The sequence below is a fragment of the Canis lupus genome, chromosome 1 (assembly GCF_011100685.1).
Source record: "Canis lupus familiaris isolate Mischka breed German Shepherd chromosome 1, alternate assembly UU_Cfam_GSD_1.0, whole genome shotgun sequence".
NCBI lineage: Eukaryota > Metazoa > Chordata > Mammalia > Carnivora > Canidae > Canis > Canis lupus.
In genome coordinates, this window is record NC_049222.1 from 13637795 (window position 1) to 13661678 (window position 23884).

Here is a 23884-nt window from a genome sequence, read left to right on the forward strand (position 1 = left end):
CCTCTCCCGTCACTTTCATGCATCCATAAAGACATTTTCAGAAATGAAAAAGCCCTGAATTCTTCTCAATCAGAGCTTCAGACCCTCTTTTGATTGAAAGCTTCTCCATCTACCACTGCTGAGGTCTGGTTCGGGCTCACCAACCCACAGGAGAAGGAAGTGGAGGTGGGCGCCCCTGACATTTACTCACCCTGCTCTTCTGCTCCTCCTTACAATGCCCCAGTTGGGGGGCAAGGGGAGGAAGGGGGGGACCTTGCCTCACTGGTACAGTTGGAATCTAGCACAAGAGGCACCAAATGCTGCCTCTTTCTCACAGGATGCTCTGGTGGGCTCTTTGGAGACCACACACCCTCACTGGGCAGAGCTTTTGAGCAGAGTCTCAAAATACTCAAGCCTGGCTCCCAGCCCATCGCACTGCAGCTGACCCCAGGCACCCACCCAGCACACCCTCTGCAGCTACTTCTCTCTGCTGCGCTTCAGGGACCCCCCCTAACCCGCATCTATCTGTCCTGTAGATAGGGTCCCAGCTCTCTCAACCTTGGTGCTGTCAGCATTGAGTGGGCATTCTTTGCCCTGGGCCTGTTCTGGACAAATGTTGAGAATTCTTAACCATAATGTAATGTCCCCTTGGGGACAGAACTGCCCCTAGTTGAAAACCAATGGATTAGAGTTTCCCAGGCAAGAGTTAATCAAAAGTGTCTGTGGTTTCCAAATTCCAGGAGACACTTTCAGCTCCCTGAACACTTGGCTTAAAGAGGCACTCACCCCTCCCCTCCTCTAAATACTCACTAGACCTTTTCGTGATCATCCCACACTTTCTGTTTCTCGTAGCCAAGAGGGGATGATGAGCCAAGAGTGGCCAAACCTGGTTTGGGTCTCACACACACACACACACACACACACACACACACACACATACACCTCCCCCCTGCAACCCTGCACAAATGGTTGTTTTCTTTTTGGTGGGTTGGGGAGCATTTGTCACTTTTTGTGCTCAACGATGATCACAACTGGGGACACACTCTATTCGAGCACAGCAGCGGGACAGGAAAAGGCATGCTGAATATTAGGTCCAGGGATATCATAACTGATTTTTAAAAAAACCTACATTGAGGAAAATGTACTTACAAATATTTTGAGCATATGCAGCTTACTTAATAAAATTAGATTTTGAGGCTGGGCCTGAACTTTTCCACTGGATAAAAGTTCTATGTCCTCCTGCCAGGCCTCTCGCTTCATTGCGTACTTTGGCATAAGTGGTAAGTCATCCCAGCACCCTCTGGTCCTCTCCCATAGCATGAAAGGGAATGTGGGGAGGGGGGAAGCCAGCCCAGTGGGCAGGAAGAAAGGAAGACAAGGGAATAAGGACAGTAATTATTCTTACTCCTTTTTATTTTCCATCAGTCACCTCGAAAAGCATCTACATACAGGAATGCTTTTCTAAATGATGGCTTGGTTTCCATTTCAAAATAGCAAATCTGGTGTCAGGAAAAACATAAGACATGTAGCTCGATAATATTTTATTGTCAGGAGCATAAAAGAAATTCAGTATTGAACCTTCAGAGCAAGAAAAGAATCGAACCTATTTACAATGAGTGCCAGAGAAGACATAGGCGAAATCTTCAGCACATGTGCTCTTTTGGTAGCGAATGAACCTGTGTACTTGCAGCATAGACAACGTAACAGACCAACTTCACAAATGACTACAAATGTAAGTTCCTAACTAGCTATGCGCCGTAACTAACCCCAAACACACGTGTCAAGGCAGTGAGAAGACTCCAATTGCTGTTGTTCTGTTTTCCAAAGGCACGATTAGCTCCTTTCCCCTTCCCACTATCTCATTAGATGAAGGGACAAGTTCCTTCAACACCCAAAACTCTCTTTCATCAGCTACTCTAAACACCCCCGCGTGCTTGAAGTCCCTGATTGTCAGACACCCAAAGCCTTGTTAGGCCTGTCAGCCTTCCCTGCCACGCGGTGGCCTGCCACCCACCAAGAGACCAGGTGGATGTTTGGTCTAAAGTGGATTTTTAATAAAACCTAACCTCCCCTCAAGGTGCTGCACTTCAGCTACTATACTGCAATTCCCTTCCAACATTTCAAGAAGTTTTGAAAACAAAAAGATTTTTCATAAGCTGGTGGCACAGTTGTTTGGCAGTAAAACCTGACACTTATGGGCTTCTCAGTGTCTTTACCCATTTTGTGTGAATATTCTTTGTTTCCTGGCAGAAATATTAAGGTGTCGGTTTCTAGGGTGCTGTCCCAGACTCTATCAATGAAGTTCCTTCCATAATAGTATGTGCAACATGTTAGCTTTCTAAAATCCCAAAAAGTCAGAGTTGGAAGAAAACACAGGTACCAGAGTTTAAGCAAAAAGAGCTGCAGACCTACAGCAGCCTGAACATGTGCCCGAGTTTCACTGGAGCCAGGAAAGATTTGTGGATCCCATGTGCCAGTTTCTATAGCCTTTCAGGGAAGTGAGAATGTCTAGAACATTCTGCATCCCAGTGAAGGAAGGCGAAGCTTTAAAATCCTCTAGATCCTCCTTACCAGAATTTTCATTGTGGAAGACTGCACTCCTGCCCATAACCCTAGATACTTCGGCCAGTAACAGATACATATTTTTCCTCTAAGGTAACTCCTTTCCATTTAAAGAACTGCGTTTTATGTGGGGTGATGGGGGGAGAATAAAAGAAAGGATTGGAATAGAAGGGCTTATTAATGTGAGGGCTACACATGTCAAGTACCAGCTGCTTCCTGATCCAGTAATATGAACAATTTATTGTATTTAGAAAGTGATTCTTTGGATGCAGAGTTTACAGAAAAGTTAGGTGGGACTTAACCTGGGCTCTGCCACTTAAGGAGAACAGAACTTGCCAAAGAAAATGATGTTTCGCGTTTTGTTGTGCCTGATGATGTAAATAAATGGGTGGTCGGCATTGAATTCATCCTTGTGTTGAAGGATTCGTGATCCTGGCACCTCTATGGAATCCCCACCATCTTCAGTTATCTCTAAGCACACTCTGTGAATAACATTGGAGAGGGCCACTCCCTTGGTCTCTGACATTCCAGAAAAATCAGATGTATTCTCATTAAATATATTTTTCAGCCCTAGGTTTTCCAGACTAGCTTTGGGATCAATGATCTTTTCCACCTTAAACTTGGGAATGGAGAGTTTGACTTTGGCATTGGCCATGGTGCTGGGATTGGTCCACTGCAAGAGCGTCTCAGAGTTGAGCTGTTGTTCAACCTGCAGGACCAAAAGGAGAGGAAATTATTTTTGTATTCATAGTAGTAAAAGATCCTGTTTGATTGAAAACAGAAAGTGAGGGGCACCTGGGTGGCTCAGTGGTTGAGCTTTGGCTCAGGTCATGATCCCAGAGTCCTGGGATCCAGTCATACATCGGGCTCCCTGTGGGGAGCCTGCTTCTCCCTCTGCCTGTGTCTCTGCCTCTCTCTGTGTCTCTCATGAAAAAATAAATAAAATCTTAAAAGAAAAAGAAGAGAGAAAGAAAGAAAGAAAGAAAGAAAGAAAGAAAGAAAGAAAGAAAGAAAGAAAGAAAGAGAGAAAGTGCCATTGTGAGCCTAGTTTTGAAGCAGTGCAGATGGACCATCGAAAATGGAGTCAACCCTGCAGTTTGGGTATGTGACTAGTTTCCCTTATCAAAGATGCACCCAGCCCTCCAGCACTGCTCTTCTGCACCCCACCCTCCAACAGTGGTCCGTTCAAACTAAAATGTCTGAGGGCATTTCTTTGAAGCTGTAGAGTAGAAACAAATGCATGGGTGATGATGTTGCATAAGTAATAGACAAATGAATATAAAATTAGAAGGGTTTCTATACAGACTATTTCTTGAATGTTTATTTTAACTTCTCTACTAGGAGATCCAGAATACTCATGTCCTTGGCATGGCATCAAAATTAGTAACTCAAATTAAAGCTAAAGTGACTCTTTCTAAAATGAGAACTTGAACTGTCTATGGTCATTTTTGAAGACGAGGGGTGATGAATGCATCCATTTCAGCTGGTGATTTTAGAAATGAGAGATATGCAATGACGCATAAAATGGTTTAGTCATAAAATTCATCATTGAGCAAATCTTAGATTGCTCCTTGCCCTGCCAACCTTCCCATTGGCTAGAGGAGAAATGCCTGTACGACAGAAAATGACAATACCCTGACTATTAGAAAATGACAATACCCTGACTATTACTCTATCATGGGGCATCTCTGCATTGAAGTTACTCACCTGAAACCCATAAAAATTAGTAACACGGCAAGATCATGGACTGGGCACAAGTTTGTTTGTTTTGTTTTCAGTCGGGGAGGGAACCATTGGATTCTCTTGTTCATCTATGGGTAGTTATGTTTTCAGTGACTACAGTTTCATCTACAACAAGTTATTAGGACCAAAAGATTGACATAAGTGACTAGAATTTTGGAGCCAAAAAGTATATTCTCTTGCCCACGTACTATCTGGAAATGATGAGAGGGAAGAAAATTCACCCATAACTCAAAAAGACTACTCAGAGGGGGGAAAAAAAGCTTTTTGCTCCTCCATTATATATGTGTTATGAGTCAAATTGTACATCCCCCCCCCAAAAAAAAAAAAAAACAAATTCATACATTGAATTCCTAACTCACAGTACCTTAGAATGTGACCTTATGTGGAAACAGGATCCCTATGGCTGTCATTAAGACGCATTCATTAGGATGAGCCCTAACCTGATATGACCGGTGCCTTTATACAAAGGAAAATTTTGGACACACACACGAAGAAGAGTCATGTGAAGACAGGCTAATATTGAAGTGAAGTATCTACAAGCCAAGGAATGTCAAAGACTGCCAGCTCATCTCCAGAAGCTGGGGAAGAGACATAAAACAGCCTCCCTCACAGCCCTCAGCAGGAACCCAGGCTGAGCTCAGATTTCTAGCCTCTGAAACTGAGAGAGAATAAAGTCCTGTTGTTTAAGCCACTGAGTTTGTGGCAGGTCATTATGGCAGTCCCAGGAGACTACCGCTACACATATTCTTGAATTTCCCCGAGACCCAAGAGATCAGTTTCTTCCATTCTGTACTTTAATCAGAAAAAAACTGGCATGAAGGTGTTTCCCAAAAGGGAAAGTGCAAGGATTGTAAAAGAAAAGAGACCAACACATGGAATAGAGTGAGAAAGAGAAAGATCAGTGAATAAAAGAGCAAAAGAGCAACGAAGTTCAGTGACGGATAAAGTGCAACAATCACTAAAGCAGCAGGCAGGTCAGAGACTGACTCAGATCTAGACTGTCCCCCGGAAAGTCAAGGGGGAACTGAAGCATGACTGGAAACAAAGCAGGTGACCTCTGGGTCCTTCAAAGAGCCCATCCTTCTCCCTGGCCTAAGGCAGAGGCCCAGGTGAAGGGGAGCTGGGAAGGCTGGGAAGGGGGGGCTGGGGGTAGGGGGGGCAAGGGGGGATAGGTAGGTGTCCAGGATAGCTGGATGGGGCTGCCAGCATAGAGGGGAAGCTACAGCACCATTCACAAGTAAATGAACCTCTATTTAAACCTTGTGCCTCTAATAACCTACACAAAGGATGAAGCATAATAAAATCTCATATATGTGTATGCATTAAAAGAGCTTCTCAGGGGCATCTGGGTGGTTCAGTGGTCTGAGTGTCTGTCTGTCTTTGGCTCAAGTCATGATCCCAAGGTCCTAGGACTGAGTCCCGAGTCAGGCTCCCCACAGGGAGCCTGCTTCTTCCTCTGTCTGTGTCTCTGCCTCTCTGTGTGTTGCTCTCATGAATAAATAAATAAAATCTTTTTAAATTTAAATTTAAATTTGAAAAAAATAAATAAAAGAGGTTTTCAAAACCTGTAGAATGTATGACACAAAGAGTCAACCCTAAAGCAAACTGCAGACTCTGAATAATGTGTTGAGAATTGGCTCATCAGTTGTAACAAATACCACACTAATGCAAGACACTAATAACAGGTACTGGAGGCTAGATTTAGAACACAGATTCCAACTTCCTGGGCTCAGGTTCCAATTCTACATGCCACTGACAAGTTACATGACCATGGACCAGTCACCCCTCCCCTGCTGTGCCTCAGCATCTTTGGTCAACAATAGCCCAGGGATAGCTTCTGATGCATAGATGAGAAACCAGTGAGCAGGTGCATATGGGGCTTCACAGCTCCTGGCCCATCACAAGTGCCAAGTAAATGTTGACTGTTTTAATATTAAAGACAAAGGGAAAGCACCACAGACCCTTGGAGATGACGGAGCAAGTGACGTGTAAGGCAGGGAAGTGTCACAGCCACACACAGTGTGGCCCATATGGCTCCATGTCAAGGCAGGTGGAGCCTTCACGTTGAACACTCGCCTCCCTCCTCACCTTCTCCAGGCCTGTGGACTCATCCTCCACATCCTTGGGTAGCAGAATGAGCATGCTCAGGTGCTTATTTTGGAAGGGAAGCTCTATGATCTTACAATTGATACCATCAACGTTGCCCATACAGAACGTGGCCTCCATACTCATCATCTGCACTGGTTTGGTGTCCGTCTGTAAGAGGAGAAATTTGGACCATTTGCTTTTCAAGTGACACAAGCATAAATACACACACACACACCAGACATTTGTTCTTGTTATAGTTTCAGACCATTATGGTCCAATCCCTCACCTGGACCCAAACCATCACAGACTAGCCCCTGGAGAGTTAATGACTTTCTTCAAAATGTCATTCACATGCCTAATTTCAGTGTATTTCAGGAATGATACATAATACTGTACTTGCTTATATAAAACATTAAAATAAGACAATATGACTGAAAATACAGGCAAACTTAGACTTCATCTTCATAGATCTCATCATTACAAGCTCTATAAATCATTCCTGGTGGAGCTGACTTGTAAGTAAGTTCTAGTGCCAACCATGAATCTACTTACGCAGCTCTTCCTACTAGAATCCCTAATAGAGAAAACTCAGCATACAGCAGGACGACCATCACATTTGTTTTGTCCCCTGGTCCCCTTTGGTTTTATTGCCCTCTTTCTGTACAACTACCCACACTGATCTGAGCAGATGCCTGTGATCCCGGATCCTGGGATCGAGTCCTGCCATCAGGCTCCCCACAGGGAGCCTGCTTCTCCCTCTGCCTGTGTCTCTGCCTCTGTCTCTGTGTCTCTCATGAATACATAAATAAAATCTTTAAAAAAAAAAAAGAACCTTGGGTTTTAGCCTCAGATATGACATAAACAGATGCTGTGATCTTGCTTGTGAAGTCACTTCACATCTCTGGGCCTCAGCTTCCTTGTCAGTAAAATGAGGGAATAGGACATATCCGAATGATCATTACTTCTGGGAAAGAAGAGAGGACATGGGAGGGGGCTTCACAGGGCAAGTGCATCTGTTGCTATATTTTTTTCTTTAAAATATCTGAAATAAGCAAGGCAAAAATCTAAAGATTCACAAAGCTGGTTGTTGGGTACATTGGTGTTTGTTTTATTATTTTCTATAATTCTCTGCTTGAATTATTTCATAATTTTCTAAATGGGAATATTAAGTTACAGAATTCTCTCTAAGTCCCTTCCAGCTCCAACCCATTCCATAACTCTCAAAAAAGGCCTTTAGAGACGCCTCGGTGGTTCAGCAGTTGAGCATCTGCCTTTGGCTCAGGGCGTGATCCTGGATCCTGAGATCAAGTTCTGCATTGGGCTCCCTCCGAGAAGCCTGCTTTTCCCTCTGCCTATGTCTCTGCCTCTCTCTGTGCGTCTCTCATGAATAAGTAAATATTTTTTAAAAGGGGGGGGCTTTAGAGCCCAGGCTTTTCTCTCCAGGCTTTTCCTTCTCTCTGTCCCCATTAATATCTGACTTTGTGTCTCTGCTACAGAGAAGTCTGATTTTCTGAAGGAAAATTAATTCATACTAAAGAGTAAGAGACTGATAGTAATTTAGTGTAACTTCTTATTTCGATCTATACCTCCTATAGGATATTTGCCTGTTAAGTGAATCTCTTTTAGGGGAAATTTCAAACTTCTTATCAGGCCTAGGGGAGAATATTGCAATAAAACTTTTATCTGGGATCTTCAAATGAAGATTCCCCAACACCTCTTTCAAGCAGAGCTAGACCATATTTTACTTTGTGTAATACTTCTATTTCAATACATGTTACATAGTTAGAATATTTACTTATGTGACTGTCTTCCCACTCCCCCCGCCCCTGCCCAACTAGACTATAGTCAAAGCAGAAACCATGTTTTATTTTCTTGGTATATCCCAGCACGTAGTAGTTGTTCACCAAATATTTGGTCAATAAATAGTTGAAGATTTAATTCTATGTACAACCAAAAACAGAACTGTGGTAGAAAAACATACCTGCTTTTGAAATTAACTGCTAATTTTTCCATTTATTTCTCTTTAAGTAGATACAGATTTGTCTAAAAATCTCCATCAATTAGCCTGCTAGTCATATGAATTTGCATACTGTTGTGGCCACCAAACACCATCATCTATTTCACTTATCAGCACTAAATACGGACACAATAATCCCATTTTCTGAAACATAAATTGAGAGACCTATCTTCTGAGCACAGGACTAAGTAAAGACTATTCCAAGAAATGTGTGTGTGTGTGTGTGTGTGTGTGTATTCGCCTTGTATGAATAGGCACTATACTAAACTTTTAATAACACAACTTCACCAATTTAGCCTACCTTAAAGGAGACACCAGGGAACCTGCGGGGAGGGGGGGGAAGGTTTAGTAACTTCACTGGAAGAGTTCAAGGGCTACAAAAGCAATGCAGTCTTTACGTTCTGTCTCCCTTTCTGATATTTCCCACACATTTCTTCTCCCTTCCTTTATATTCCCTTTCACGTAAAGACTGCTAACTCTGGGAAACGAACTAGGGGTGGTAGAAGGGGAGGAGGGCGGGGGGTGGGAGTGAATGGGTGACGGGCTCTGGGGGTTATTCTGTATGTTGGTAAATTGAACACCTATAAAAAATAAATTAAAAAAAATTTAAAAAGCAATGCAAAAGAAATAAAGTCTGCATCCAAAAGGAAGGCATATTCCACGCAGCCCTGAGCAGCAGCGTTTTACCACTTGGTCAGAGAAAACACTGAACCATCAATGACGCTTCAAATCCTTATTAATTCTCTTCCTAGAGCCTGAGTCTCCAGGATGTGACATGAGCCAGCTTTATGGCTGAATAACGATAAAGGAAGAGCACACATTCGTCCTCCCTTCCACCCATTCTCACTTTCCTAAATGCAGACATTACACATCTAGGGAGGTGGGCACCAACCCCCAGTGCACTTGCTGGCTGTTTCCCGGAACACGTTGGGGGCTGGCCCTGCCACCCCTGGGGTAGAGCCACCATCCGCAACATGTTTTGGGTTTTGCCAGCCTCCCCAGGGGGGACAGCCAACCCCCAGCAAAACAGTCTAAACGTTCTGGAAAAGAGTGAGAGTCTCTGGATTCTGGTTCTTTGTCTAGAATCCACCTCCCAGCTGTGAGTCCCAGGAAAGGCACAGCTCTCCCGTGCCTCAACTTTCCTCACCGGAGTGAATCCCTATGGTCCTGTGTGTTGCTAGAATTTGTCACATCTCGGGTTGGGAGCCTCCGATGCGCTGCCCACCCACATACCTTGTTGATCCTAAACGGGCATTCTTTGGTTTCAGATTCAGGAAATTTCTTCATCCACTTCCCAACGAAGTAGGCAGCATTCACCACGAGGATCTTTGTCTGGTCGCTGACACTGTTGTCGGCCAAGATGTTCTCAAAGCGGCCTGCAAACAGTTGTGGGAAAGCACAGATTGCATGTGTTATTCTTCCAAGGTACACCTGGCATCCACACACACGTCCGTGCTCGGGGAGTTGTCACCGCGCGTGGTTCCGCAGGCCGGCTGCCTCATTCCAGAAGGGGTCCCCTCTCTCTCCTTGCACCTTGTCCCCAGAACACTTACCAGAGCCCTAACCAGGAGGCAGTAGAGGGGAAGATAAGGAAAAGAGAGGAAGAACAGCCAGAGGAAAAGCAGGAGCTACCGCTTCCAAATGCCCATCCTGTGCTGGATGTTTCCTATGCACGATTTCACCTACTTGTCCCCATTTTACAGATGAGGAAGCTGAGACTTGGTGGTTAAGTCACGTGCCCAAGGTGACACACGAGCAAGGTCAGATTCAGGATTCAAAGCTGAGTCTTTCCGACTCCACAGCCTGTGCTCTGGAATGAAAATGCACGGGTGCAATTTTAACCTCTTCACGTGCATGACCTCGCAGTACTCCTGCAAGGCCCAGATCATCATCCCCATCTTATACGTCTGGAAACTGGGGCTCAGGGAAGCCGAGCAGCCTTCCAGGCTCACTGTGCTAGAAAAGCACATCTAGGCAGGCCTGCCCTGCACTCTTCTCCCTGCAGCTCGGCTCACCATGGACACAGATGCCTGTCTGCATCAAGGTCAGCGCTGTCACTACTGCAGGGATCCAGTCCGCCACAGCCACAGCAGCTCCCTGCTGATAATGCCTTCATAAAACGTGTGAATAGCACAGACATTTTTTTCTGAGAGATGTTCAATTACCTAAAACCTTGGGATCTTCACACTGTGGCTCAAGGCCACTTCGTGGACCTGTGACATGTGCGTGCAGGGCTCTGTTCTGGTCTCATGCTCCTCTGTCACCTGAAAATCCTTAATACATTTTTAATAAGGGTCCCTGCAATTGCATTTTGCACCAAGCTCGTGTCCTGCCAATGGTACATGACGTGTTGAATACATAATCATGTTAAGGAAGGAACGTGAAGACCAGAGAAGTATGGGAAATGATAGGTGATTCTTTTTTTCATGAAGTGACCTTCTCCAGTGAAATCTTAAATGTATAAAGATTTTTTTTAAGCCCTTATAGAAAAATACCATTATCTGGCAATTCTAGAAGCAAAACTGTTACACAGTAATTCAAACAGCAACTGCTTTTTGCTTATAAATTTTTAAACTGTGCTTACCCCGGTGTTACTTATACCAGTTTTCTCTTTACATAGGAAGGCAAAGAAGCATCATTTCAATAACAGATATATATATATATACATTCGCATGCGTGCCTGCATAGCCGTGGCTACCGCACACTATCTTGGTTATCATATATTATTTGTTACCCTATATATCTAACTCGATCTTCACAACAACCATGTAAAAATTAATCAGGCCCCATTTTACAGTTCAGTAAACTGAGGTTCTTTACCCAAGTGACTCAGTTCAAAGTGGCATCATTCGGATTCAAATCCAGGTCTTGAATGACTCCAACACCAAATTCTGTCCATGGCCTCACTCTGCAGCTGCCTCGTGGACTGTCATTCCTGAGTTAGCACCGCAACAGGACCCCTTCGGCCACGCCCACAGGAAGCAAGTCCCCCCTGTCCCAGAAGTGTGTCCCTCCCCAGATGGCAGTAGCAGAACCTGAAAGGTCCATCTGTGCAATCACTCCTTCACATTTAGGTTCTGTGTCCCAAGGAGTCCTGGGGGGAGGGAGACCCCAATCGGCCCTCAGCACTCAGACTCATCTTAGCTGCAATTCCTTTCTAGCAAGGAGGACAACTCCCAGAGAACTTTAATGGAAGGGGAATGGGCAGGAGAGGAGCCCTGAGCCAGGGGCAGGTCCAGGCAGCTGCAGCAGGAGAAGCCCCTGGACTAGCAGAGAGCAGACTGGAGGGGGAGTGGGGGATCTGAGCACAAATTTCCCCCTCTGCTTTATTTGGGTTTTTATGTATACATGTTGGATTGCCTAGAAGCTTTTGTCCTTTTTTCCTTAATACATTTGTAGAATTGTTGAGCCAAAGGTGGCCTTAGGGACCAGGTTAAAGCCCTAGCCCTTTTTTCCAGATTGAGAAACCAGCCAGCGACTTGGTCTTGCCCAAAACCACGCAGGGCCTGTGGGAGCTGGTGGCTGGCTGGAGAGCACAGCCGGGTGGACCAACACTGAAGCACCAGGAATTCCTGCCAAGGGCAAGATGATGTAGGACATGCCTAGGAATCCTTGTGGTTGAAATGGCTGGCAGGGCAAGAATTTCGCCTGACTACGGAAAAACATCCGAGGAAGCCCCCAGGTGTTCAATTTTATGCTTTGTAGAAAGATTCATGACAAGACAGGGTCCAAGTAAGGAAAGGATACTTGCCATCCGTGAGATCCTTGATTGACTGGTTGATCTGACCTTTTGTCTCTTCCAATTTATCTTTGAAGTCAACGGTTTCCATTTCCTTGTCATAGGGTCTCTTCGTAGAGCTGATGAACTCCTGAAAAACATCCAGCTCATAAAATCACAAAGTACCTAAAGTCCATGGTCAAGTCATTGCATCCTTCTGTGATTCTAACTAAAGGATTTGTAAACATCAAGATCGGTGAATACCCCTTCAGAATCTGTATCACTATACAAATGGGAACTTTCTGTGGAAATCAATGAATGTTCTTCATATAATGTGGTTCGCTTCTTCAATTCTAAGACAATATCAATTATTAAATTCCTCCATCAATGTAGTAGCAGCTTTCAGGGAGGGAAAAGGAACACTACACTAAACGTACATAAAAATTTATAACACAAATTCCAACTTAGAAACATTAAAATGTACATTTTATATATATCTGAGAAGAGAAGAAATGTACAGAAAAGAGAACTCTGTGAGTGGAAAACTCCTATCCTCACTGAAATTAATAGACTGTAGAGATTCTTGCTACAAAAAGTATGGTCCAAGGACCAAGAGATCAAGAGCTACAGCATCCCCTGGGATCTTATTAGAAATGCAGACTCTCAGGCCCCACCCCAGACCTACTGAATCAGAATGTGCATTTTAACAAGATTCTCAGGTGATTCTTCTCACATTTAACTTTGAAACACCGTCCTGTAGAGAACACAGCAGTGATTCCATCACAGGCCTGCTGGAAACACAAAACCCCAAACCTCATCCCTATTGATCTTTTCAAGTGATCTGAGGCAGAATTTGCACTTTTAACAAACACCCACGTAGTTCTGATGCAGGTGGCACCCCTCTGATCACACTTGTTTCTTCTATTACCAGTAAATTTGCAACTGATATACACCCAGCAGGGGGAAATGGAAAGCAGTCATTTAAAAAATTTCTTTCCAGGCACCATGGTGCCTCGGTTTATTAAACATCTGACTCTCAATTTCTGCTCAGGTCATGATCTTAGGGTCATGAGATCAAGCTCTGCGTTGGGCTCTATGCTTAGCTCAGAGTGTGCTTGTCTCTCTCCCTTTGCTCCTCCTCCTGCTCTCTCTCTTTCTAAAAATAAATAAATAAAATCTTTAATATGTAAATAAGTAGCCTTTAAAAACTTTATTTCAATTACAAGTTTGGTTGAAATAATTCTGAATGTAGAATGGAAGTTCAACCCAATGAAATATATCTGATTGAATGTCCTAAGCACAAGGGCTTCCTTGAATTCCTTCGAAGCAGCTACAGCCTTAGCTGGTTCACTTCTGTTAACAGCAACCCCACCTTGGGACTGAGTATTGCCATCACCTGAGAGAGTTGGGGCCACGGAGAAGATCAGAACCTCAGCAACATAAAGGGCCTTCCCATCCTCACTGCTAGCAATACAATGTATTAAGCATCTCCTAAGGACCACCTAGAGAATTTTTTAAATGTTTCCATACTCAAACCCCAACTCACAACTCCATATTTTTTTTAATTCCCCAGGTAATTGTTGGCAGAAAAGAAGACTGTACATATGTCTTCACACAATAAGAATAAAGTCACAATAATACCTAGTAACTCATGACCTCAAAGATCTTGACCAGAAAAACAAACAGCTACAAGAGAAAGTAGTAAAACTATGGTAAAATATTTAACTGGCAGTCTCCCTATCAGATGCGGAAAGCTTGAAACTTTGACCCTGCAAACACAAACAGAATCAACTCTGTATCAGTAACGTAGAGAAAGAACCTCTATGTAGTAGTCTAGGAGGCTGGCTATGTGTTTCAAATACAGATTGTAAAAATATTATGATATCCTCTGGGGTCAAATGTCAGGAAACTACAGTGTACTTTATATATGATTCCTTCAAGAAACAGCTGAAATTAAACGCCGAGAGCTACTGTGGATAGATGCCCACATGACCAGCCCTGGAAAGCAAACAAAACCAATTTGTGACCGATTCGAGCAATTGCTATTTTTCTTATTGATTTTTGAAAACCATCAAGAGAACATGGTGCACGTGAACAAATGCGGTGGAGAACTTAAAAGGTTGACCCAGGCCATTTGCCCCGCTGTTTAAGGAGAAATAGGTTTAAGTCATGAGCTGTCTTGCATCTGTGGAGATACATTTACTAGAGACTTAGTACTCCCATTCTCTACTCCCCTCTGAGGAAGCCAGGAGGAAGAGTGAGATTTAGGCATGTTTGAGAGGAATGAGGGAAACCCACCGCTCCTCTGTATTTTGAGCTGTGATGTGACTGCGAAGTGATTCTAGCTAGATGTGATTCCCACTATCTTCACCCTCTCTCCTTAGAGGCTGCTTCTAGGCAACCAACTTGAGCAACAGAAACCTGAAAAAGGTGGGACCTGCAGGGACCCCCTCTTTCCTGGATAAATATAAACAGGCCCATTAGGCGACACCCTGCAAGATATCCACAAGCCCTAGGCAACCCATGGGTTACTTACACCCAGACATAGGTACCAAGACAGGAAGATTCTATAGGTTCCATACCTCCTCAGCCTGCCCACCACTGCCTCATGGTGCAATCTCTTCCTTGCTGTCCTGCCTGCCACTCCCTTGAGGTGTGTGCAATAAACCTCTACCTCCTTTGTGCTGCCTTGGGTGAATTCTTTCACCACCAAAGCCACCAGCCTCCACCAGATCGAGTCGCCCGTATTTGGTGCTCCCCCTCCCATCTGATTGAGAGACCACACACACACACACACACACACACACTCATTACTAGGACTGGCTTATTTTGATAAGCCTGAAATCCTAAATGAGCATCCTAGAAGTGAATTTCACTGACAACAACATTGTAGGTCTAACCACCTCTGATAAAAGAGTGCAATTGTGCTAATTGCTTGAACCCACTTACTGTGGAAGGATTCAGAGATTTGTCCACGTAGAGCCGTTTGATTAGTTTCAGCGAGTAAAAGGAACTGAGTTTGTTTACATCCGATGTCACTGTTTGAAATCCAAAGGGTACATCTTTGATATTTTCAAAATGAAGGACCTGTGAGGAGAAAAATAATCCATTACCCAGGAAGCATTGCCTCTTCCAGTTGCAGTGGATATAGGACAATGGTCAGCCACCTGGAGGGATCAGTACCTCTCTGCTCAATTGTCCCCATAAAGGAAGGCTTTACAACCTGAGTATTATTGACATTTTGGGCTAGATAGTTCTTCTTGGCAGGGTGCGTGGTTGAGGGGGTGCTGTCCTGGATATTATAGAATGCTGAGCAGCATCCCTGGCCGACTAGGTGCCAGTAGCACTCCTTCCTTCATTTGTGACAATCAAAAACGTCTCCAGGCATCGCCAAATGTCCCTGGGACAGGAGGGAGCTGAACCGTCCCTAGTTGAGAAACAGTGCCATAATGATAGTCTTCTCTTTATTCAACTATGGGGATATGGTGTCCATTCTTCAAAATGATGCCTCTAATGCTCATAACAGAAAGCTTTCCGAACTTGGGTAAGAGCAAAGCTGGGTTATAATTTCTATCCAATTGAGACAAAAGAAGAGAGAGACTAATACCAAGAGAGACCATCATTAGACAGGTATCAGATTCAGGGAGACAGGTGTCTCTAGCCAGGGTCTTCAGTCCCTTCAGTCAGTCTAACCGAACATGCTGGTGCATCGCTGATGGTAGGCAGCTACCATACATGGTTGGCTGCCCTCGGGGGCTTCCGTCAGACAGCCCTGCCCTGGAATCTCAGCCTGTGCTCACTAGAAATATAATCTTGCCCAACTCTTCAGAGCTTCACTTTCTCATCTGTAAAATGGACGGAGAATACCTACTTTTCTGAGTTGGTATGACCATTACAGACATTGTATGTAAAACACCTAAAACATCATATAGATTCAAAAATGTTACTAATTATTCTGATCATAATGGAGCTCAGTGGGTTGAGCATCTGCCTTCCCCTCAGGTCATGATCTCAGCGTCCTGGGATCGGGCTCCCTGCTCAGGGGGAAGTCTGCTTCTCCCTCTTCTTCTTCCCCTCCTCCAGCTCATGTTTTTCTCTCGAATAAATAAATAAATAAATCTTTAAAAACTTTAATTATTATTATTTTGATTGTAATATTCTAAGTCACTTAAAACTAGGATGCTATCTTCTGGAAGGCTTGAATTCTTCTCTTTTGTTCCTAACTTTTCTTTTGTTCCAACCAATAGCCCATCAGCTCCTCTGCTTCATAGTATTCCAAAACGTGATATCAGCGTAAGGTGATCCTCCCCTCACTACCAACTCATAATAATGGTCCTGATTGCCCCACCTCAGGTAATGTCACTAAATGGGCACATTATGCCAGTGACTCACAAAGCCTCAGTACTGCCCAGTCGAACTGGCTGGTCCAAGGCAGTACATAACTCTCAGGCCTAATGACAAGTAAAAAGACCAGAAAATTAAAGAACCCAGGTAACCACTACCAGGAAAACATTTGCAGGAGCTGAAAAGAGCTTTATTATTATTCATGAGAACAGACCCACTACTGGGAAGTTCTCTTTACCATTCCTTCTCTGAGATAAGAAAGGAAAAAGGAAAAATGGGGTAGGGATGGAGGGGTGGGGGAGTCGGGAATGAGGGGTGCATGAGAAGAGACAGCTCTTCTGCCCACAACTCAGTTTTGAGTGTAAGTTCTTCATCCTGACCCAAATAATATTTTGTGGGTCATACTTTCTGGAGATTCATATATATAAGAAGATGTTCCTTTTTTTTTTAAAGATTTATTTATTTATTTATTTATTTATGATAGACATAGAGAGAGAGAGAGAGAGGCAGAGACACAGGAGGAGGGAGAAGCAGGCTCCATGCCGGGAGCCCCATGTGGGACTCGATTCTGGAGTCCCAGGAGAATCGCACCCTGGGCCAAAGGCAGACACTAAACCGCTGAGCCACCCAGGGATCCCCGAAGATGTTCCTTTTTTAAGTGCTTGTGAGTTAATAGGAAAAAAAAATCTGTTGAACCTAAAATGATTAACATAAGAATAATACTGGAATGGAATTAGAAGCACATCCACCCAGTATCTAAGAGGGGAAGATGAGTAAAGGAAAAAATTTCCAGGCATTAAATACATAATTCATGGGAATATACAGCAGTGTGACTGTAGTTAATAATACTATATTGTATATTTGAAAGTTGCCAAGAGAGTAGATCTCAAAAGTTCTCATTGAAGAAAAAAATTTTGTTAGAAGGTGCAGATAGATGTTAACTCGACTCACTGCAGTGATCATTTCACAATATATGCAGATATCAAATCATTATATTGTACACCTAAAACTAATGTTATATGTCAACTATATCACAATGAAAAAAAATGAAAAACTAAAATAAAGGTAAATGACTACTTAAAATGTACTAATCTGGAAGATCACCTCATTTGAAGGTCTAAGGATTTTACAACCTAGATAATCAACCATACCCAAAAACAGAAACTCTAAAAAAAAAAAAAAAATACACAGGCACACACATGTACAGTCACATATGCATACAACTATATACTATGGGGTAGGAGGTGACATCATTTTAATTTTTAATCCAATCTTCTCAAATGGGATACTCAAGCCCCAGGGAGTATTCTGAAACATAAGAAAGCACAATCATCTTCTTATTCATCCCTGTTATTTGAAGGTAGAAATTTTAAAATGTTATTTCTGTACCAACATATAAGCACAGATCTATTTAATATGAATATATTAATATAGGGTGGAATGTACTATAGAGTAGAATGCCTACATCTTAAAATAAAGCATGATGCTGTAAATAAATTTCATGCATAAAACAAGGGGTATCTGCAGTGGCACATTTAACAAACACGATCTTGATTGATCCTTATAATGTAACAGGTAGACTTGCCGAAGGCCATCTGTTAGTATAGAGATTGTGATTCCCTAGCAGGTCCCGGGTTCTCCATCACAACATGCTACTTGTAAATGTGGGTTGCAGGACCGATTAATGAACTTTCACATTTAAAAATTGATTAAGAGGGTGCTAGCAATGGCACAACTCTCAATCCTGAGTAATTTTCTCCAAGAGACTCCATTCACTTTCCCTAGGCATTGCCCACATGTTCTAATAACCCTTTTTGTACTCAAAGCAGAAACAAAGTATGGAGCTTACCTGTCCAATTTCATTTGCTGTGTCACCTTTGGCACCTACTTGAGCAAGTGACAGAGAGGTGGAGAGACAGATTGGAGAGAAGAGGACATTGCCCGCTGGCTCCTTTTCACACAGTTGTTTGAAAAGGTCAACTGCAAAAGCTGAATTTGCCAATCGTAGAGCATCCATTGTGGGCCTGGAGCAAAGGACAAGGATGAAGTTATTTCTAAAGTGTCTTTAAGGGGCACCTGGGTGGCTCAGCCGGTTGAGCATCTGCCTTCGGCTCAGGTCACGATCCCAGGGTCCCAGGATGGAGTCCCACGTTGGGCTCCCTGCTTCTCCCTTTCCCTCTGTCCCTCCCTCCCTCTTCTGCTCCTCATGTTCTCTTTCTCATGCACACTCTCTCTCTTTCTCAATTAAATAAATAAAATATTTAAAGCATCTTTAAGGTGTTCTCAATTACATTCTGCCAATGCAACAAGAATTCTCACAAAATGATGGTGTTGGGTAGAAGAAGGAACTTTCAATAAATGCAAGTTTAAAAGCCAATGGGAAAATGTCCTAAGAGCTGAACGGTCCAGTATGTGAGATCCTCTGTGTGTACTGCTTTGCCTGGAATTTCCAAATTCAGGCCTATTCAGCCACAAAGGCCATTGTCAGGATCCTGGTAGTCATGCCTCTTTCTCAACAAGTGGACCAAACAGTTGACAACACTGATCAAAATCCATTGGTTTTCTTTACCAATTTTGTGTCAATTAAGATTTAGGTTAAGCCATATAAAATTAACATTTTTGCAGATAAAAAACAGTCAAATCACAGCAGTTCTGCGTGGTTCAACTTAATATTTAGTAAGTATCATGGTAACTTGAACTTTCTAATATTTAATAAATAATATTTAGTAAGTTCAAGGATATGCTGAAGTCCCACTTCCTGGGTACCCGTGAATGAGATCTTATTTGGAAATAGGATCTTTGCAGATTTAATCAAGTTAGGGTCATTAGGGTGGCCCTAATCCAATATGACCGAAGTCCTTGTAAGAACAGGAGAAAAGACACAGCAAGAGACCTGTGCAAAAGGAAGATGGTGTGAAGACACACAGGGAGAAGACCACATGACAGCAGAGGCGGAGATCGAACTGATGCTTCTACGAGCCAAGGAACCCCAAGGATCACTGGCAACACCAGAAAGTAAGAGAAAGCATGGGATAAACTCTCTCCTACGGCTCTCAGAGAGAGCAGGGCCCTGCCAGCTTCTTGATTTCAGATTTCTGGTCTCAAAACTGTGGCAAAACACATTTCTGTCATTTTAAGCCACACAATCTATGGCATTTTGTTACAGCAGCCCCAGGAGATCAGTACAAGCAGTAATGTCTTCGTAGGGCACCTAGCACATAGTAATATTTAACAAATAGAGCTGTTATTGTTTTTGTTGTTAGTACATACCTACCATGTGGAAGACACGACCCAAAGTATTAGAAGTATCAACTGAGTCCCTCCTCCTCTGAGTCTGCAATCTCTCTGGACAGATACAGAGACAAATAAGTAGAATGTGGGGCTGTCTATGCCATGTGAGACGTGCAACAAGTAACATAGGAGGTAAAGAAAAGAGAGGAGGTGGGTTTGGCTAAAAATATGGAGAGAACAGTGACTAGGTGCCTAGTCTTGTCTCAGGACTCTTATTCTGATGCAGGATCTCTAAGTGGTGTCCAGAGACCCCTGGCAGCCCCTGAGACCCCGTCAGTGGGTCCATTTTCAGGGGCACCTAGCTGGTTCAGTCTCATGGTGGAGCATGCAACTCTTGACCCCAGGGGTTGTGAGTTCGAGCCCCTTGTTGGGCACAAGGATTCAATAATTTTTTCTTAATTTTCATAATAACATATAAACATTGTTTGTCTTTTCATTTTCAATCTCTCACAAATGTGCAACAGAGTTTTCCAGAGGCTGTTTGGTGTGTCTTCTCTTAAACCAAATATTAAAGAGATTTGAAGAAATGAAAAAACAATGTACTCTTCTTTACTGCACTTTTTTCCTTTATAAAGTGGTTGTTTTTCATAAAGATACATGATTCGTGCTAATATACCATGATTACATTATCATCATTTTTAATAAATTAGTAAATATTTCCAAAGTTCTCCAGTTTTAATTTCTAATTTGGGAAATAGTGATAGATAATCCGACATCAAAAAAAGAAAGAGGGATGCCTGGGTGGCTCAGCAGTTGAGCATATGCCTTTGGCTCTGTGCGTGATCCCGGGATCCGGGATCGAGTCCCACTTCGGGCTCCTCGTGGGGAGGCTGCTTCTCCCTCTACCTGGGTCTCTGCCTCTCTCTCTCTCTGTCTCTCTATGTGTCTCTCATGAATAAATAAATAAAATCTTTAAAGAAAAGAAAGAAAAGAAAAACAGTTCTTTGGGATCTGCAGTAATTTTTAAGAGTGTTAAGGGGGTCTTAAAATTTAAAAGTTTGAGAATTGTTGTTCTAATGAAAGGTCCACCTCTCTGTCCAATCCAGTAGTGAACAATCAAGCCAGAAGGCACCTGGGTAACTCAAGCAGTCAGGGCATAACCCTTTCTAGAACAGAGCTGAGCTTCATGGACTCTCCAGGCTCTCCCTGAGCCCAGGGTAGAATGTGTCTCAGGGTCATAGAATGATATTACGAGCCCTGGCTGACTAGTGCACAAGCCAAGGCTTGAAGCGTACCCCCAGAGCCATTGGGCACTGTGCAGTCACGCACACAGACACAAAAAGCAAACATGACATTGAAGGACTTTTAGTAGGACATGCTCCCTGGCATCAGACAAGGTATGTCACCACTCAAGACGGAGGGCTTCCTTCCAACAAGACCTAAAGAGCTGTTAGAGTCAATGCATGGATCGCAACTATGTACCTTATCCCCGAAGAGAAATTCAAAATTCGAAGATGCAAGGATAAGAACAAGGAATGCACCCCTGGCCTACAAATATGTTTTCAGAATTCTATCTTTTCTGGGACATGTGGTTTGTGTGTAGAATGGATTAAAAAGGATTATAATGTATCTTGGAGTCTGTAAAAGCAAATTCATTAGCAAAAAAAAAAAAAAAAAAGGTTTTGTTGACCTGTTCGTGCTCACTGGTCATCTCCAGTGATTTCTTCCTCCTTCATTTGATGTCCCTGATAAGAACAGACAAGTGAGCTGAGGTCCATGTTCTCACTGAAAACCTACCACCAGGTAACCTTAAATCTAACACGTCTTTGAGGCCCACCCCCTTCTCCTCTCTCTTCAGAGGTGGGGTCTGCGAGGGATGACCTCGCACTCCCAGGAGAAGCAGCCCAGCATCAGGTGTGCAGAGGGCAATGAGACAGTAAAGGAAATGTACAGGGTGTTTGGACCAGTACAGCCACTGGGGTAGATTAAAAGAAACTTCACAAAAGGTTTGGGGAATCTGTGTAACAGACTTTTAGGACAAGAAGTCTGGCTTTCTCCAACAGCAAGTTGAACGTTGATGGTACTAACTTCATCTACAGCTAAAATTCAACATGAGTAATTTCCCCATCAGAGAGAGATGCCCAAATGAGCTATTTCTTCTGCAAAGAGAAAAACCTAATCCCAGGTCACTGCGAACTTCTCAAAGCTTTTACAACCTGAGGCCTAATCGCATTAATAATAGTATGAAAACATACCAACTCTGCTTAAACAGACATTAGTAGTCCTTTTGCAGCATGTATTTCCTACTGTCCCAGAAGAGAAATTAGAATCATTTTGCATAATTGATAACAAACTTTACTTTTAAAGTCTGATTTCTTTTGTGTGTGTAAGGCCTTGGAGTAATCTGCTAAGGGAATTTTGACTGCAGGCACCTGGGAGTGAATCAAAGGGTAAGGAAATGTCCATTTTGTTTGAGTGAAGCACCATTCTTTCATGCTTTATGGCATTTGAAGATAAATTTAGTCTAAATGGTTCTATGCGAATACAAGATCATGGTGGTTTTTAGCACAGTTGATTACACAATATAATTAACACTGTGTTGCAATTCAAGCCTTAGAGTCAGGTCCCTGTTGAAAAATGCAAATCAGTGCATGTCTACCAGCTGAAGCTTTCACAACAGGGGCAGACCCTCCCTTTTAAGACTGTTCCTTTGCATGAGAATCCTCAGTACATGAGGTGTGCCTTCTTATCCATGTGCTGACAAGCTCCTTTCTCAAAAAAGTCTCCAAAGTTTGGGAAGGTCACGCAGCTCTCAATATCTGAGGTCCCCGAGACAACAACATTGTTTGATGCTTGATAAAGGAAGAAGAAAATGTCTGTACATGGAAATTGTAGGGACAATCACCAAGTAATCAACCAGATGCTGCATGGTAAATTTGATCACTTGCTTGGTGATTAGTACTAACTGACCTACAACACTTAAGGTCAATCTGGTCTGAGGTGGATCCAAGGGATGACTTTGGCCACGGCCGATTGCCACCTGAGTCTGCTGCCAGACAAAGCATGCAAACAATTCTCAACAATGTTAGCAATACAAGCCCAGGAAAACACACCAGGTCCTACATGGACAATTTTGGGTAGCAAATGCTATAAAAATTATGGGTACAAGAGTAGAGATTAAAAAAAAAAAAAGAGTAGCGATAAGCAAGTTTTACATAATAAATGTACATGTCTAATGACCTGTGCTCAGAGTGCTAACATCGCTGCAACTCTTTTGGTTTTGTTACAGAGAGGACTTCTTTCATTTTCATGAAAACCCCATGACAATTATAACAAAGAAAATTTGCATTACAGCCCCAAAATAGAAACCACTATCTCTTTTAGTCACTTAAATCTTTAAAAGGCACTTTTATTTTAACCAGAGAAAAGGGAGATGGAAATTTAAGAATAAATGCAAATGCAACAAATAAAAAGTTTCCAGAATTTACTGCCAAGTTGCCTGTTGTGTGCATTGTATCCTAAAATCATAAACCTCTCAAGTGGGACAAGATCTTAGAATGGATCTAGTCTGGCTCCTCCCCTTCGTGTTACAGATGAGGAAAGTAAGGCGGGCCGAGATGAAGTGATTGTCCCAGGCCACCCACACGGAGAGTGAGAGTGGAAAAACCAGACCTTCATTTTCACCAGCTGCCTGCTGGGTACTCCTCACCACACCTCATCACCTTCCCTCTCAGTGATTGGGTCTTGGCTGGCATGTGTTCTCTCAGAAGTCTTCTGAGTTCCAAAAATCCTACATGTCCTGAATTACTCCTTCAGAGACACCATGAGACTTTGCACATTTTTTTAAATCAACACAAAACTTTTTTCCCCATTTTCCAAGATGCTCTTTTTTGTTTTCTGCTATTTACATTGCAAACTATTAATCTGATATTTCTTTCACTTAACAAGTGTTAACTGCATCCCTCATGTGTGTCAGGCACTGAGCTAGACATTAAGAAATCACAAGTGAACATGCATATGGTTCTTGCCACTGTGGAGCTGTCATGTGGCATGACACATGTGATAGTGTGATTAGCTTTTGGATGGTGGCACAAGTTACTGTGGGAGCCCTCAGGGGAAGCAGCTCACTCACAGTAAAATCTTAGTGAGGTCCCCCCAAGACAGTAATACCCAAGTAAGTCACATGAAGGAGAAGTTAGCCA

At 43.0% G+C, this 23884-nt stretch overlaps 1 protein-coding gene across 4 annotated transcripts in view; it reads right to left on the minus strand.

The window, feature by feature from the left end:
* Positions 1-1374: 1374 nt before the first annotated feature.
* The window catches only part of SERPINB5 (serpin family B member 5), a 77557-nt gene continuing 55047 nt past the window's right edge, over positions 1375-23884 (minus strand). For all 4 annotated transcript variants that reach the window (XM_038525855.1, XM_038525858.1, XM_038525857.1 and 1 more), the window contains 6 exons: positions 18301-18475; positions 15057-15194; positions 12141-12258; positions 9623-9765; positions 6373-6540; positions 1375-3250 (listed from right to left, as the gene is read on the minus strand). In XM_038525855.1, the coding sequence (XP_038381783.1) occupies positions 2858-3250; positions 6373-6540; positions 9623-9765; positions 12141-12258; positions 15057-15194; positions 18301-18475 (1135 nt within the window). In that variant the 3' untranslated portion in view covers positions 1375-2857. The remainder of the gene's footprint in view (positions 3251-6372; positions 6541-9622; positions 9766-12140; positions 12259-15056; positions 15195-18300; positions 18476-23884) is intronic.